This window comes from Clupea harengus, chromosome 12 (assembly GCF_900700415.2).
Source record: "Clupea harengus chromosome 12, Ch_v2.0.2, whole genome shotgun sequence".
In the NCBI taxonomy this organism is placed as follows: domain Eukaryota; kingdom Metazoa; phylum Chordata; class Actinopteri; order Clupeiformes; family Clupeidae; genus Clupea; species Clupea harengus.
In genome coordinates, this window is record NC_045163.1 from 26,730,848 (window position 1) to 26,747,530 (window position 16,683).

At 45.7% G+C, this 16,683-nt stretch overlaps 1 protein-coding gene across 2 annotated transcripts in view; it reads left to right on the forward strand.

Annotated features, from left to right (window-relative positions):
- Window positions 1–9,505: 9,505 nt before the first annotated feature.
- LOC116222923 (SH2 domain-containing protein 4A-like) overlaps window positions 9,506–16,683 on the forward strand; it is an 11,100-nt gene continuing 3,922 nt past the window's right edge. The window contains exons 1-5 of one of the 2 annotated variants that reach the window (XM_031578178.2): window positions 9,506–9,696; window positions 10,504–10,814; window positions 11,105–11,264; window positions 14,047–14,197; window positions 16,152–16,308. In XM_031578178.2, the coding sequence (XP_031434038.1) occupies window positions 10,640–10,814; window positions 11,105–11,264; window positions 14,047–14,197; window positions 16,152–16,308 (643 nt within the window). In that variant the 5' untranslated portion in view covers window positions 9,506–9,696; window positions 10,504–10,639. The remainder of the gene's footprint in view (window positions 9,697–10,503; window positions 10,815–11,104; window positions 11,265–14,046; window positions 14,198–16,151; window positions 16,309–16,683) is intronic. The other variant, XM_031578179.2, reaches the window with a different exon arrangement.

The window sequence follows — 16,683 nt, forward strand, 5'->3', positions numbered from 1 at the left end:
TCAATCCTGGAACTATGACACACTTGTGTCAGTTTGGGACAATGCATGGATTGTGCTCAAAGGCAATGATCTTATTCTCCTTACGTGGCTTCACTGCACTGGTCCAACTGGGTGATTGCAGACTGTACTTACATCCAGCATCCCACCCTTTGTGTGTGTGTGCTTGTGTGTGTGTGTGTGTGTGCTTCTGCGTTTAGGAGAATGCAGACTGTACTTACATCCAGCATCCCACCCTTTCCTATGGCTCCAAATCACCACTGGCTTTCTCTACAAGAAAGTCACTATAAGGACTGTGTGTGCGTGCGTGCGTGCGTGCGTGCGTGTGCGTGTGTGCGCGTGTGTGCGCGTGTGCGCGCGTGTGCGCGTGTGCGCGTGTGCGCGTGTGCGTGTGTGCGTGTGTGTGTGTGTGTGTGTGTGTGTGTGTGTGTGTGATGGTGATGATGACATTTGCATCACCTGCAGTGTTATCTATGCATACGTTAAGGCTAGCAGCTTTCATGATACATTCACCTGTGCATGACATGGGATTTGCAAGAGGGTCATCAAGAATCTGTAGCTTGTGTCCACAAAAATCATCTGTGAATCATTATTCTGGGATACATCCTCTTTTGGGCCCAATGGAAAGCTCACATAGTAATTCAGCTCTGGCCCCAGTGATTGATGGGAAATGGGTGTTGTACTTGTTGAGAATTCAGTCATATAAACACTCCATGAATCTTACATGAATGATGGTGATTTTGTGGATTGGCTTTTTCTAGTATGTGGCACACTTACATTAGAAACATGAGGTTGAGAAATATTTCAAAAGAAAGCTCCCACCCCTCTTAACATATACTGAGTTATATACACAGTTTCCTGCTTTTTGAAAGAGAAGTTAAAATATTTGTTTACATATAATCCTTTTAAAAGGACCTACTACTGAACTGAATGCATTATTACTTTTTCTTGGTATGCGCAAAACAATATCAGTTTCGCCGTGTACAACACTGTCACATCTGTACGAGCAGTAGGGCAAATATATATATTTATTTCACGGCACAGTTCAGAAAGAGGCAGCCTCAGTATGTCGGAAATGAGGACATTCCATTTATGAAATTAATCTCTTTCTACTTTGAGGCCAAGGCTCATTAGAGACCGTTTCTCCCCTAATTTAAAGAAATGGGTCAGAGAGTGGCCCAGCACGCAGCCACCCTACCTCTCCCTGCTGTTATCAGTTAGCTTAGCTCCATATAGCCCTGGAGAGACCCAGTCTGCATGTATGCAGTTAGCTTAGCTCCATATAGCCCTGGAGAGACCCAGTCTGCATGCATGCAGTTAGCTTAGCTCCATATAGCCCTGGAGAGACCCAGTCTGCATGTATGCAGTTAGCTTAGCTCCATATAGCCCTGGAGAGACCCAGTCTGCATGCATGCAGGGCATGTTGATAGCCTGCTTCTTAAAAAAAAAAGTGCTTATTTGCTCAAGCAAAGGGCAATAGTGCATCTCCACAGAAAAAGGGAGTGTCTCCCTGTAACGCTCCCCTGTGCTGTGGTGGTTCGTGCCAAAGGAGGCGAAGACAGTTGCCTGGGGCTACATCAGTGTGTGTGTGTGTGTGTGTGTGTGTGTGGGGGGGTTGGGGGGGGCAGCAGGGCATACAGGTTTCTGAAGGAGGAGGAACCCTTAAGCGGAACATGACGTTTGATGTGATTTTAAAATTTGAATGAAGGGGTGTGTAAAGTTGTGTAGTTGCCCGAGGCGGTCACTGAGCCAGATCTGCCCCTGCTGCTGTATCACACCTAGCTGTGGGGTTGTGGGGGCAATTACAGTTCATGCAGTTTGGTCTGACAGGGGCAGGGGCGGCGGGGGTGTGTTTAGATTTCATTCATATGGACGCATAAACATTCACAAACAAGCTCTTTTGCATGGCAGTGTAATGGCATTTCAAAGTGCTGTGCTCTTCAACCCTACGGGCTTATCTGTCAGTAACTCTGTCAAATGTGAAGTCCTTCATTATAAAGCAGTATATTTTCCATCAAATGTAGCGATGTTGGCCACATGTTCTTCCAGCTGTCTGGCCTGTCTTACTGGTCCCTCCCCTATTGTTGGCGCACAGTCCTGGCTCTGTAAATGGGACGCAAACAAATTGGCTCAGACCGAACCACACACTATTCCAGCCAATCAACAACGTCACTTCAGGAGTGGGGCTGCGTTTGATTGGCCGTTGAGCTCAAATATCAAGAACCTTTTATCAGGATCAAGGACTGCACCTTTAAGGGATGTTTTTTTTTGTGTCTGTGGTGCTGTAGTGGGCTCTCACAATTGCCACTGGGCTGGGGGGGGGGCAAAGGGCCAGTGAACGAGACCCCCTCCCCTCCCCATGTCCAATGATTTAAGGAATGTGATGTGAAGGCACCACATTAAAACAATCATTGCAGGCTCTCTTGACAGGCTACAAGAGCCCCAGATGTTGACCCCAGTCGGGGGTCGCTCTAATTGCAGCGCAGCATGCTGGCGCAGGAATTCCAGTCCAAACAGAGAGCGCCGTCTGAAAGGGCCATTGTTGCGGGCCTGCGCCGCATGCAGAGGTGAGCTGCACTCTGGCAGCCATGCACAGACCTGCGAGGGCGTCCCCACAGCCTGCAAGAGGGTCCCCACATCCTGAGAGGGGGTCCCCACAGCCTGCAAGAGGGTCCCCACAGCCTGCAAGAGGGGGTCCCCACAGCCTGCGAGAGGGTCCCCACATCCTGCGAGGGGAACACCAAACTGTAAAGTAAAATGGCTGGAGGTAATCAACAACAGTCATCCTGTAAGTGCCATGGAAACTTTTCATTCATTTGAATAGTAAGGATGGTGAATTGGCAGTGTTGAAGGTAGGTCAGAATGGTCAGAACTGAGCAGAGCAGAACTGACTTTAAAGGACACTTGGTTGATAAATATGAACTTTCATCTAGTTCCGAGAGGCCCACCCATCGCTCTTGTTATCCGTGTGTGTGAGAGTCCGGCGTGGGTCAGAACATCCATAGCTCCCTCTGCAGAGGAGAGATGGCAGTGATGTGTCAGTAGTGGTTCCAGTGTCTGATGTTGGGGTACCGTCTTCAGTCATTCAGTTCTGACATGCCCCATGTAGACTGCTCACACTGGACCTGTCCTAGGGTGAGGAACTGGGACAGCAGAACCGCATTTCCTGGGAAATAGTGAATGTTTTGAATAGAATTTGACCAATATTTACAAACCGCATCACTTTCTTCACCCAGGGCTGTTGACATTGTGACACACATCTGTTTTTGTCCGTTTTCAATAATCTTGTTGTGAATGGTCTGTACATCTAGTATCCCTCTGACTGTGGTGCACAGCAGTCCCATCAGTCACACCAGTCAGTGTGAATGTGCTGCACCAGTATAGTAATGTCTCTCTCTCTCCCTCTCTCTATCTCCCTCACTCTCTCTCTCTCTCTCTCTATTGCTTTCTCTCTCTCCCTCTCTCTCCCTCAGTCTCTCCCTCTCTCTCTCTCTCAGTATTTCTCTCCCTCACTCCCTCTCTCTCTCTCCCTCTCTCTCTCTCTCTCTTTCTTTCTCTCTGTCTGCCTGACTCTCCCCTTACTGTAAGTCTTTATAAGTAATGATCATTTGCATTGCTTGTCTAAGTCTAAGTGCAGTGCCAACTAACACTGGACACAACATGTGCAGAAGACTGAACGTCAGTGCAAGAAGAAGAAGAAGGCTAAAGTCACTGAACACTTCAGAAAGCCATAGCACTGCAACAACAAAGGGTGCATTTACAGTACTGAACTAACGTTCGGAGCACATAAGCATTGGCACCGCGGCGCTGACTTGGGATAAGCATTAGATCCGCTCACTGGAGCCGGCCCAATGGGAGAAGAAGCACTCTCTTTGTTCTCCGCTTCACTCAAAATGGAGTCAAAAAAGCATCATTATGTCAACTGTTCTGACCGTGTCCCCCCTGGCTCTTGAACTTGGCAGTAGAATGACCTAATGTGCAGCCCACAACACGACCTTCACATGCCAAAGCAGTCTGGTGGGACAGAATATATCACACACAGGGCCATTCCCAGAGAAAACATACACACCATAAGTGTGGACCTGATGACAGCAAACACCAGAGGTTTCCGAATTTAATTTATTTGACTGGCAGTACGTGCCTCCTCACAGGGCATTACACCTGATGTGCAGAGTTCTGCAGACCTGTAGTTTAAAAACACAAATCAGCGTAGAAACCACCGAAACCGCAGGCATAGAAAAATAAAAAACAGATGATATATGATCGACCCTGAATATGAGCAGTGGGCGTTTTAATGAGGTGCCCTGGTGCCAAGGGACTGCAGCACTGAACACCAATGGGCATCCCCTGCACGCTGGGTTTGAACAGTTCCTTTACCATGAAGTAATCGCCTTCACCGCTGTCCAAGACAAACTTGTAAAGAGGCACATGGAAGAGTTGCAGGATACAGTGTTGAGTGTTGAGTGTTGAGTTAGATTAAAGCGCTGTAAATATGGCATACATTTCGTGAAGGACGCGTTTTGAAACACCTTGAGAGTTTTTTTTGTGATTCATCAAGGAGGAGTATAATTTGGTGCACTCTACAAAATGTCCAACTATAGCTGGCAACCTCTCGTTTATTTAAAGTAAATGTCTCTGTAAAGACGGAGTTGTGTGACGCGTAAGAAAAACTCGAATGACTTCAACTACAAGGTACATTCTTTCAACAACCCACGGTTGGTTAGATAATCCAAACAAGTCCTCCCACCAACCCATCATGGAGAGGGTGTGTTGGTAAGGCACTATGCATTTTTTTTTTAAGTTCCTTTTTCCAGATATATTTTATTCATGTATAATACATACGTTGGTACAATCACAGAGTGTGTTTGCTCTTTGTCATGGAGAGAAAATAATGACTTTGACTTGACTCACAGAACACACAAGTCTAAGTTATAGTTTTAATAAACATATCCCTCCATTGGATTGGGAGTCATGTCTTGTTGGCCATCATCTTGTGTTGGACTCAGTTTCTGCTGAAGATCAATATGCTCCCCACGTGCGCTCTAAAGTGGTTGCTTTGGACCAGCAAGTGTTTGACATCTTAACAAAGCTGACTTTCATTGGCCTGTCCCTAGATACTAGTGCAGCATGTTCCAGCATTCTCAGGCTCAGGCTCTGGATAGATGGCAACCCAAAAACATTCACATCATGATGGTGATCTAAAGAATAAGTAGAAAATAAAGAATTCACAGAAATTCAACATTGCCACAAAATGAAGTAAAAGAAATAAACTATATACCCAATAAACTGAAACAATCAGACATGGTATGGAACTGACATTATATGAAAGGACATTGTTTACATGTCCTGGTAAAGAGTCACTATAGTATGTTTACAAATATCTCAAATCATGTAAGGTAAGATGTCACTGAGGTTATTGCAAGTGTATGTTTCAAGATGTCAGCTGTGCACTCTCCACATCACATCACTGCTATGCACAAACACACACACACACACACACACACACACACACACACACACACACACACACACACACACTCTCCACATCACATCACTGCTATGCACAAACCAACCCACCCACTCACACACACACACATTCTCCACATCACAGCTATGCACACACACACACACTCTCCACATAACATCACTGCTATGCACACATACCACAGTCCCCAAAGTGGCGGTGAGTTTTTTTTTTTCCCTATTTTTTTTTTTTTTTGATGATGATGATAGTTCCCTTGTCTTCCCTTGTGGCTAAACACATCTGTGAGATCCATCTCCACGTCCAAACATCTCCTCTCTGGGGCACTGCTCTGGAATGTCCTCGCTGTGTCAGTGCAACTCCCAACACGGCCTGCCCACATCAAACACTCAACAAGGCACAGACTGTCCTTGAGCCACTTCTAATTACAACGCGATATCATGTCAAAAAAGAGAGAAAGAGGGGAAAAACAGTCCATAGAGGCTCGACACGATAAGATCAGTGGTTACATAAACACAGGCAAATTATAGAGTTCCGCTTTAGCGTGGATCAGGAAATGATTATTGCCTCTAAGCTAATACACTGCCCTATTCTCAACTGTATGTTTTGTTAAACAAATGGAGAATTAGCATCTGAAGTTCTGGATTCCTTCCTTGCAAACAGTTGTTCCTACCTGAGGTATTTTGAGTTTAAAAGAGCCCATGAAAAAGCAAATAGCGCTGAAGAAGGTGTAGAACTGTGGCCATCTGCAATAGGAATATACGGTTTGTATTAAGGAATTCGTTTGGTGATGTTAGTGTTTCCTTGGACTGTTTCAAAGCATTTTCAGCGAGATTTGCACAGCTGCAACTACGGAACTCATCCTCTCCCGGTTTGATCAAAACACAGAGGATACCCAGTGACACTCCTAATGACGTGGCATAGTGGAAACAAGGCAAAATCTGTGGCAACTCACAGCGTACCAAAAATGCTGTTAACCTCGGATCTGAATGGTTCTAAATAGGGACATGTTTTACCTCTGAATCTAATCTAATCTAATCTATCTAATCTGAGTAGGTTTACACAACTTTGATTTAAGTCTGTTAAAAGTAAGTGCACTAGATCACTTTGATTTGATCCTGAAATAGTATAGCAACCCCACACTTATACTCCTAACTATATGCTGTATGGATGTATCTACACAAGTAAATGAACGTTTCCCCCACACGACTTAAGCATTACTGATATTTAGCAAGAGACAAGATTTATGGTGCTCATTGTGATTGTAAGGGCTGATATAAAAGCTGCCAACAAATGTGGTACAAAGACTACAAAGCCCAGAAACATGAAAAAGAGCTTTAACTTCCTCATCTCCCGCCAATGGAATACTAATGCTTCGCCTCTTCAGCTGCTCGCAGGACATGAACTCTACTATAGTCTCAGGCAGCCTCCTGTACAAACACTGATGGGGATTTATTGTGAAAACGTCAAGTGCTTGTCAAGTCAGCAAGGCTTTTTGTTTGTTTGGCCATTCGAATGTTAAATGAGAATTATAAAACAATTGGGTTCTATTGAATTATTTAGCTGTTTCTGATTGGACAAGAGACGTTCCATGAGTTGGAATATCCCAGGACATCCCAACTCGGACTTTTCACAGCTAATAATAAATCACTCCGCGATGAAACATTCTATAGCACGTTGATACAATTAAGCGATAACCGTTAATTCAAAGTTCTTATAATTCCAAAAGACGTTGACAATGGAACTATGTTTTTGTTGCGGAGAAACAATGGCGAAATAAACATTTTTGAATCAATAACTTCGTGTTTAAATGTTAATTGGTTGACTATAAAATTGTTTTATAAAAGCCATATAGTACTCGTGCGAGTGGGGTAGGTAAGGGATATTCCCACGGGTGTTGTTGCCTGCGCCACTCGGCCTCCGGCCTCGTGGCTACGGCCGAACACCACCCGTGGGAATATCCCTTACCTACCCCACTCGCACTCGTACTATATTGCTTAAACACTGGCCATGCAGATGACATGATTACCACGTCTTACAGAAGACTGCAGCTTATCCCCTGATTAAAGCTGAAGTGGATTTGAGTGAGGTGTAACTGATCAGAAACAAATACAGAGGTAATGATTTAATTTGCAGAAGTATTTTGTTGTTGTCCATTGTCTTCTGGTTAGACAGAATTAATTGAAATAGTCTGTGTATTTGCATATTTGGCAGCTTACCATTGCATGGACATTCCTGTAACACAAATTCGAAGTGTTTTAGATCCCATATTTTACACACCATGAAATGGTGCCATCTACTGGTTGATTTAGAATTCAGAAATATTTCAGTGTATGAAACAAGTTTTTGCTCTAGACTGGCTGTATCCGCGGTCTGTAAGTCAGGGGTGATAAGCATAAAGAACGAATTAGTGGGGATTTTGATGGCCTGCTGGGGTTCAACCAGTAATAACGTTAGTTTGGCCCCATTGAGGGTGGGTGTGGATTGGTCTGCGGAACACAGCATGTAATGTTAAAAGTAACATCAACATTTTTTCCTGTTTTCAGTATACATAATCAACAGGACCATCTCCAGAAAGTGTGTTTATATCTTTCAATACAATTTTACCTTCAGCCTCAATCCCCACAATAACTGTCTCAATTTCTGTCTGGATATGTAGCCCATTGGCACAGAGCCACACTCCTATAGCCCTCCACTGTGGGGTTGAACCTGGGCCCTGTGTGGGCAGCTATGAGGGTTTACAACATGAATAGGACACATATCAACCATATAAACATAGCACAAAAGTAAGGAAATTTGTGTTTGGTAGATTATTTCTTGGTTGTAGCAATGCTTCTTGGCATTACATCTTACAGTATATCGTTGGAAAGCCTGTTTATTTCCCTTTTAAATGGTGCCACATTTGTGAAGAACATGCATTTTGATGAGCAGCACAGATGTTTATGTGGGTAGCGCCCAAGTAAAATTTGCCAAAATTCTCTGCCAATGCTAAACAGTTTATTCTCATGTTGGTATTCACTCTTGTTTTGAGTTGTTTGGTGGATTGGATGATTGAACTCTCAATCAGTAACAAGGAACAAACAAGACATATTGGCAATTTTACACTTTATTCATTTAATACACCCTCAGGAGCCTCAGGAGCGGTTGGAAGATCCATACGTAGCCACAACAGCCTGGCAGCACCTCCTCATGCTGGTCACCAACCTGGTCACACTTTGCTGTGGGATGGCATTCCATTCCTCAACCAGGAGTCGTTGCAGGTCAGCCATCGTGGTGGTGTTGGTCACTAACACGTACAGCACGCCCAAGCTGATCCCAAAAGTGTTCAATTGGGTTGAGGTCTGGACTCATGGCAGGCCATTCCATTCTCTCCCTGATGGTGTATTAAATGAAAAGTGTAAAATTGCCAATATGTCTTGTTTGTTCTTTGTTACTGATGGAGAGTTCAATCATCCAATCCACCAAACAACTCAAAACAAGAGTGAATACCAACAGGAGAATAGGAGAATTTTGGCACATTTTGCTTGGGCGCTACGCTACCCACATAAACAGCTGTGCTGCTCATCCCACAAATGCATGTTCCTTACAAATGTGGCACTATTTAAAAGGGAAATAAACAGGCTTTCCAACTGTATAAGATGTATTGCCAAGAAGCATTGTTACAACAAAGAAATAATCTACCATACACAAATTTCCTTACTTTTTGTGTCATGTTTAACATTTTTTCATTAATCTTTACTGGCTCCCTGTAGGTGTCCATGTCACGTTCAGGTCGTTAATGTTTGCTAGGCTACGGAGGAATCTGCATAACGGCACCTGCCTACTTTAACGCTTTCCTGGTTTACCGGAAAGGAGCAATAAAGGACGTCTGGTGGTCCAACGACACCACAACGACATGTTCAATATATGATGTCATGCCAGTAAATGTTTTAGCCCATACAATTATTGTGTTGTATACCTCTTCCTAAGAAGAGACCGATAGCGTGTGGGTCCTCCTCTCACCTGTAGTGATTTACCCCCGTCGTCATCAGGGCGTGAACATAATGCTCTGGTGCGGAGTGTGTTAGCATGGAAAGAATGTATTAATGAATGAGTCGAACGAACTGTGTAAAGCGCTTTGTGTCTCCTAGAGTCGACCATTTCATCTCAATATGGATGTTTCAACTTCAATGGGTGGATCAACTGTGGACGTGTAGGAAAAAATACCATTGGTGAACGTGAGTGTGCATTTCTCACGACTTTTGATAAAGGTAGACTAACTTAATGTAGTGAACTTCCACCGGTCAGCTCTTTCGGCATATAGTGGGGGAACGAAGTGTGTTTTCATAAAAATGGTTAAATTCCGGGGGAACTTTAAATGGTTACGCTATACGGAGTTTGTTTGCTCTCGTCACACATGTAGACATGGCTTAAACGAAAATAGTGATTTATTGATTTTTGCTTGTGTAAATAATCCCTTTTATATACTTAAGCGTCCCGGACGTCCTACAAACCGATATCTGTACTAACAAACTTCAGGTGCTTTTTTGCAGACCTCCAAGCGTTCAATTCTTCTACATGCTGCTTCGCAAAGTGGTTTACTGAATTTGCCTATCTCTTCTGAAAAAAATCTTGTGGCATTCTGAAGTCTTTTGGCATCTGAGAAGACTTGCTGGGTGACTATGTCTCCTATCTGATGTAATTGTATGCATATAGGATACAGACATGTCGAAAATTCCTGTGCACCTGCACCCACAATTTACTGTAATGTCTGAATAAGAAGGAACTGAAATACTTGTGGGCCTATCACACAACAATGAATCACAAATAATGAATATTTTAAGGAAGGAACTGTCGACATGTTCACAACAAACACACAGGATGTTTATGCTGGGGGCATTTCAACACTCCATGGGTTGTTTTTCAAAGACTGTTTGGGTCTATCTGGGATCATAGTTTAGGCTCTACTGCCTGATAAGTGTGGGTAGGGTTATGTTATGATAGTGAAAAAATATCCAAAATGACACCTTTTCTCTTGTTTTCAGCAACACATATGGACATATCCATGGACCACTCCTCACGAGGATTATAATCTTTCAACACAAATTCACCCTTTGAGTCTCACACCCAACAGACAACAACTTTTCACTTCTGTTGGCCTGGTTGTGTCATCAGCCCAAGATGCTGCAGCAGATATTGACTGACATGTTCATTGAGCCCGAGCTCTTGGCAGAGCTAAACGAGGACCAGAAGCAAACGCTGTTCTTTAAGATGAGAGAGGAACAGGTTCGCCGGTGGAAAGAGCGAGACGCCCAACAGGTGAAGGAAGAGGTTGGGTCGAAGAGGCCCAAGAAAGGTAAGAGACCACTGGTCCCTGCTATTCCCTTTATGTCTTAGAATGTTGAATGGGCTCTTTAGATTTAAAGGGACTAAACAAATAAAGCTAAAGGCATCTTGATCATTTCCTCGTGTTTTTGACTATGCAAACTGAAACATACTAGCCAAGTGGTGCATGAGTTCTTTGGTAGAGGGCTAATCTGTCCTGATGATCTCTCAGTCAGACACATTTTAACTGGCTGAGTTCAAAACAAAACAAGGGCCACTGTTTTTAAACTTAGTTTGTATTTACTGTTGGTCCTCTGCTAGACCCTGCTAAGAGCGTCTCCTGGATGAAAGCGTCTGACGGTGATGATTGGGTGTGGGTGATGGGAGATCACCCTGAGGACAAGTCTTATGACCAGATCTGTGATGGGATCATGGCCCAAAGGGCAGCACTACAAGCCCAGAAGGAAGCTGAGGAGCTCAGGTGAGTCGTCATGGAGACAATAGGCAAACAAATGACTACGGTGAAGTCCGCAATTCTAATCCAATACCGTCATCAATACACGTCATGTCAAATTCCACCAATTGCTCCTCACGGTCTTCTAGCTGTCCATTTGGTGTATGCACTTTCGTATTCATACAAAGTCCTGGCACTGTAAATGGGAAACAATAGTGGGTCGGACCGAGCCACGAACAACTCCAGCCAATCAACACGTTGTCTCAGGAGCACGGAAGGGAGCGGTGTAATTTGATTGGTTGTTGAGCTCAAACTACCTTTTAATGTCTCTACTTGATTGACGACTTGGCAACAGTTGACAGCTGCAGGCCGTACCCTGGGAAAGAGAGGAATAGGTTAGACTGCAGCTCACAGTTGCGTGGCGTTGGATTTGTTTGGCAGTATGGTATGCTCAGTGTGAGGTTGGGTAAGCTCATTCTAGGGCGGTCTGTGTGAAACATCAACGTTATCACAAACATTTATGGCCTAGTTAAATTTACATGAGTGCCTCTGACTGACCACAATATGACAGGGAGGGCTGTGAGTACATGAGAGCATTTTATGACTTTAGATCATGCTGGAGCACCCTGCTCTTCTACAAAGATGTCAGGATAATTTAATCGATCTGCATCATGATGATGATGATGCATGAGAGGTTGGACGGTTGACGGCCATTTTCAGGCCTCTCCAGAGATATTTGATTGGGTTCAAGTCAGGGCTCTGGCTGGCATCTCAAGGACACTCACACAGAGTTGTCCCTAAGCCACTTCTCTGTTGTCTTGGTTTTGTGCTTAGAGTCATGTTCCTGTTGGAAGGTGAACCTTCGGCCCAGTGTGAGGTCCGGAGCGCTCTGGACCAGGTTTTCACTAAGGACATCCCTGTACTTTGCTCAGTTCAGCTTTCCCTCAACACAGACCAGTCGCTTGTCCCTGCCGCTGAAAAACACCCCCACAGTATGATGCTACCGCCACCATGCTTCACTGTTGGGATGGTATTGGACAGGTGATGAGCGGTGCTGTTGGGATGGTATTGGGCAGGGGATGGGCGGTGCTGTTGGGCAGGTGATGAGCGGTGCTGTTGGGATGGTATTGGACAGGTGATGAGAAGTGCTGTTGGGATGGCAGGTGATGAGCGGTGATGTTGGGATGGTATTGGGCAGGTGATGAGCGGTGCTGTTGGGATGGTATTGGACAGGTGATGGGCGGTGCTGTTGGGATGGTATTGGACAGGTGATGGGCGGTGCTGTTGGGATGGTATTGGACAGGTGATGGGCGGTGCTGTTGGGATGGTATTGGGCAGGTGATGAGCGGTGATGTTGGGCAGGTGATGAGCGGTGCTGTTGGGATGGTATTGGGCAGGTGATGAGCGGTGCTTGATTTCCTCCAGGTATGAAGCTTAGAATTGAGGACAAACCGATCAGAGCAGAGCAGAGCAGAGCAGAGCAGAGATGCTCTGATGCATCTTTCGCAGTCTGAGAGTCCTTTAGGTGCAAACCTCCAAGCATTCCTGTGTCTTTCACTGAGGGAAGCTGTTCAGATTTTCAGTTTTTCCTTTTTAATACATTTGCAGAAATATGTAAAATCATGTTTTCGCTTTGTCATTATGGAGGATTGAGTGTAGATTGATGAGGGGGATACAAATCTATTTCCACCATTTTAGCGAAAGGTGGCAACATAACAAATAGTGAAAAAAGTGAAGTCGTCTAAATACTTTCTGAATTCATTGTAATTCTTGTATACTTTTGCAGATGTTCTTTTAGATTAGATTGATAGCCTTTAAGGATTGAAACCAGTGCACAGGGGATTGGAATGGACTCTGGTGTGCTCATGCTGCATTCAACATTTCTAGCATGCGGGCTTGGTGTACCTGTGTGTCTGGAGACTGACGTGTTATGTGTTGGCATCTGGTGACGTATATGCGAAACAAAGAGCAAGAACAGGTTTTGTTTTCTGGAAGCATGACCTTTGTGTGACTATGACAGAGAATTAGGTTGCCCTTGTGTATAGCACGGTATGTGTCCTAATGAATATGACCAGAGCCACTGGGTATTCAGCAGGCTGGCATTAGTATTAGGAAGTTAAACATTCCCTGAGCTCTGACCAGTTCAAGCATGCAGTATTGACACAAGACACTTCCCACATAGCATGAGGTTGTTTCCACAGTCTTATTTGCCTCATAACCTCCCGTTCGTCATAGCTCTGACCCGCTAGTTACTGGTAAATGTTTGACACCACAGGTAGACCAATGCACCTTGACAGTTAAGCTCACGATAAGGGTGACCCCATAGTGGACATGTTTCTCTTTGAAAAGAATGGCATGGTACAGCATATGTATACTTAATTCAACTGGGCTTTGTTGGTTTGGATTACAGTGGCAGAAGTGTGTTCTTCCTGTACCTAACCCAATAAATCCTATTCTGCAGCCATGGCGATGGCTTTTTTTCCCCTTCTCATGTTCTATTTGCATCCAAAATCATCATGTGTAACATTATAGAGACTGCAGCTTTATTCATTTTTTTTGTCCATGGATTGTCAAGTTTCACTTTGTTTGTTTAGTTTTTTTTACGCGGTATTATAGGGTTTGCCAGGGCTTTGTTTGAACAGTGTGAATAGTTACAGTCCCGGGGCTATATGTGCCAGATTAAGTGGACCTAACCTGTCAGTGATAGGATCTCACTTCAGCAAGTGCTTGCGTTTGTCACACACGTCATTTGCAAATGCTGGGTTTCAAGCGACCTCTCTAAAGTGGTGGACGCCTGCTGTGGTCTCAGGGCTAAGAAGGAGGCCGAGCTGGAGAAGAGGTTCTCCGCGGTGCACCTGGACCCAGAGCTGGTGCTCGCCGCCAAGGAGGTGGAGCTCAGGGAGGAGGAGGCCCGACAGGCAGCCGCCAAGGAGCAGCTGAGGCTGAAGGAAGAGCTGAAGGTACGGCTGCCTATCTGGCACACACACACACGCACCACACGCACCACACACACACACACACACACACACACACACACACACACACACACCACACACACATACGGTTGCCTACCTGGCATCGGACTGCAGCAGGGTGGTCACACACACACGCGTCACACGCACCACACACACACACACCACACACACATACGGTTGCCTACCTGGCATCGGACTGCAGCAGGGTGGTCACACACACGCACCACACGCGCCACATGCGCCACACACACACACACCACACACACACACACCACACACACATACGGCCACCTACCTGGCATAGGACTGCAGCAGGGTGGTCACACACACACACACACACACACACACACACACGCACCACACGCGCCACATGGGCCACACACACACACACACACACACCACACACACATACGGTTGCCTACCTGGCATCGGACTGCAGCAGGGTGGTCACACACACGCACCACACGCGCCACATGCGCCACACACACACACACCACACACACATACGGCCACCTACCTGGCATAGGACTGCAGCAGGGTGGTCACACACACACACACACACACACACACACGCAGGGTGGTCTACTTGTACACTGGCGTACTGATTGAAGCTGATGCACCCGCCGTCGTGGGGATGTCTTGTCGCACGTCAAGTGCCATGAAACAAAAAACTTAGTAGAGCTACTTAGGACCTCTTAGGTTGCTATGGAGAACACCTAAGGGTTTCACTTTGGACCTCTTAGGTTGCTATGGAGAACACCTAAGGGTTTCACTTAGGACCTCTAAGGTTGCTATGGAGAACACCTAAGGGTTTCACTTAGGACCTCTTAGGTTGCTATGGAGAACACCTAAGGGTTTCACTTAGGACCTCTTAGGTTGCTATGGAGAACACCTAAGGGTTTCACTTAGGACCTCTTAGGTTGCTATGGAGAACACCTAAGGGTTTCTCCGCATGAAGCCGATCCCTCCTTTCCACCTCTTTTCGGAGAGAAAAGGAGTAATGTGGAAGTACACCCTTAATAACTGCATCAGAGGTAGAATGCTAATGAAGAACAAAGAGAGTGAAAGCGTCTAATACCGTGACCCAGCCCAAAGTAGGGTTTAGAATGACCCAGCCCAAAGTAGGGTTTAGAATGACCCAGCCCAAAGTAGGGTTTAGAATGACCCAGCCCAAAGTAGGGTTTAGAATGACCCAGCCCAAAGTAGGGTTTCGGAACTGCTTGCCAGGATGAAAGAAAGTGATCATATTACCTATTGTTGAAAAAGACTCCCTTTTTTTAAGATTGAGTTGACTTGTAGTATTTTACCCACAGTGCACAGCTTGTGTACAGCTTGTTTCTGCTGCGGGATGGTGTTTTGATGCTGCACTCCAAATCGAGATTAGGTTTCCACCACCATGGTCAGCCCATGCAAATTGTCAGATAACCAGTTTTCTTCATGCGTCATCTAATAAATGGGTTGCTTGTGTCCTGAAGGCACAATTACGTGACGTCGCAATGGATGCATGAGGTCGGTTTGCTGTGCAGAAATTAGATTCTGTTGAAATGTCTGCAAGAGACCAAAAGGGGAACCACATAGTTCTGTTCTGTTCTGCATGTGTACATGTGCACATTAAGGTGGGCTAACACCTTGACCACACCTTCAAACCAACATGGGTCATTTTGATTGCCCTTTACTGGGTACATCCATTGTCAGCATCAGTATCCTGACCACAACACTTGACAGATTGACGACCTACAAAAAAAAAAAAAATTGAATTTAAAAATACATTTACCAGTAATTTACCAGTCATGCAAGCACAAACAACACCAGATATTCTTGACGAGAACGGTCATAGTTTCACCCACTCGTGTCAGAATGCGTTAAAGTGTGTTTGTCTGAATGCTTTGGCACTAGACGGAGGGGAAAAAGGCTCCAAGATGGGTTTTGTTTTTGGCAGAAGAAGGAGGAGGCCGAGAGGTGCAAGGCTGAGGAGGAGGTGCGGGGCCTGGAGGAGGCGCGGGCACAGCAGATCTACATGGACCTGAAGGACGTGCAGAAGAGCCGGCAGCACCAGGACAAGGAGGACAAGGAGGACAAGGCCTGGCAAGAGACACGTGAGACACCACCAAGTTCCAAAATACACACACATGCACACCACACGCACGCACGCACACAAACACCGCACGCACACCGCACGCACGCACGCACGCACGCACACACCACACGCACGCACACACCACACGCACGCACACAAACACCGCACGCACACCACACGCATGCACACCGCACGCAAACCACACCACACGCACACCGCACGCACACCGCACGCACACCGCGCGCACACCGCGCGCACACCGCGCGCACACCGCGCGCAAACCGCACGCACACAAACCGCACACGCAAACCACGCGCACACAACACACGCACACCACACACACAGGGACACCACACACACACACCACACACACCACTTGCAAACCACACACGCA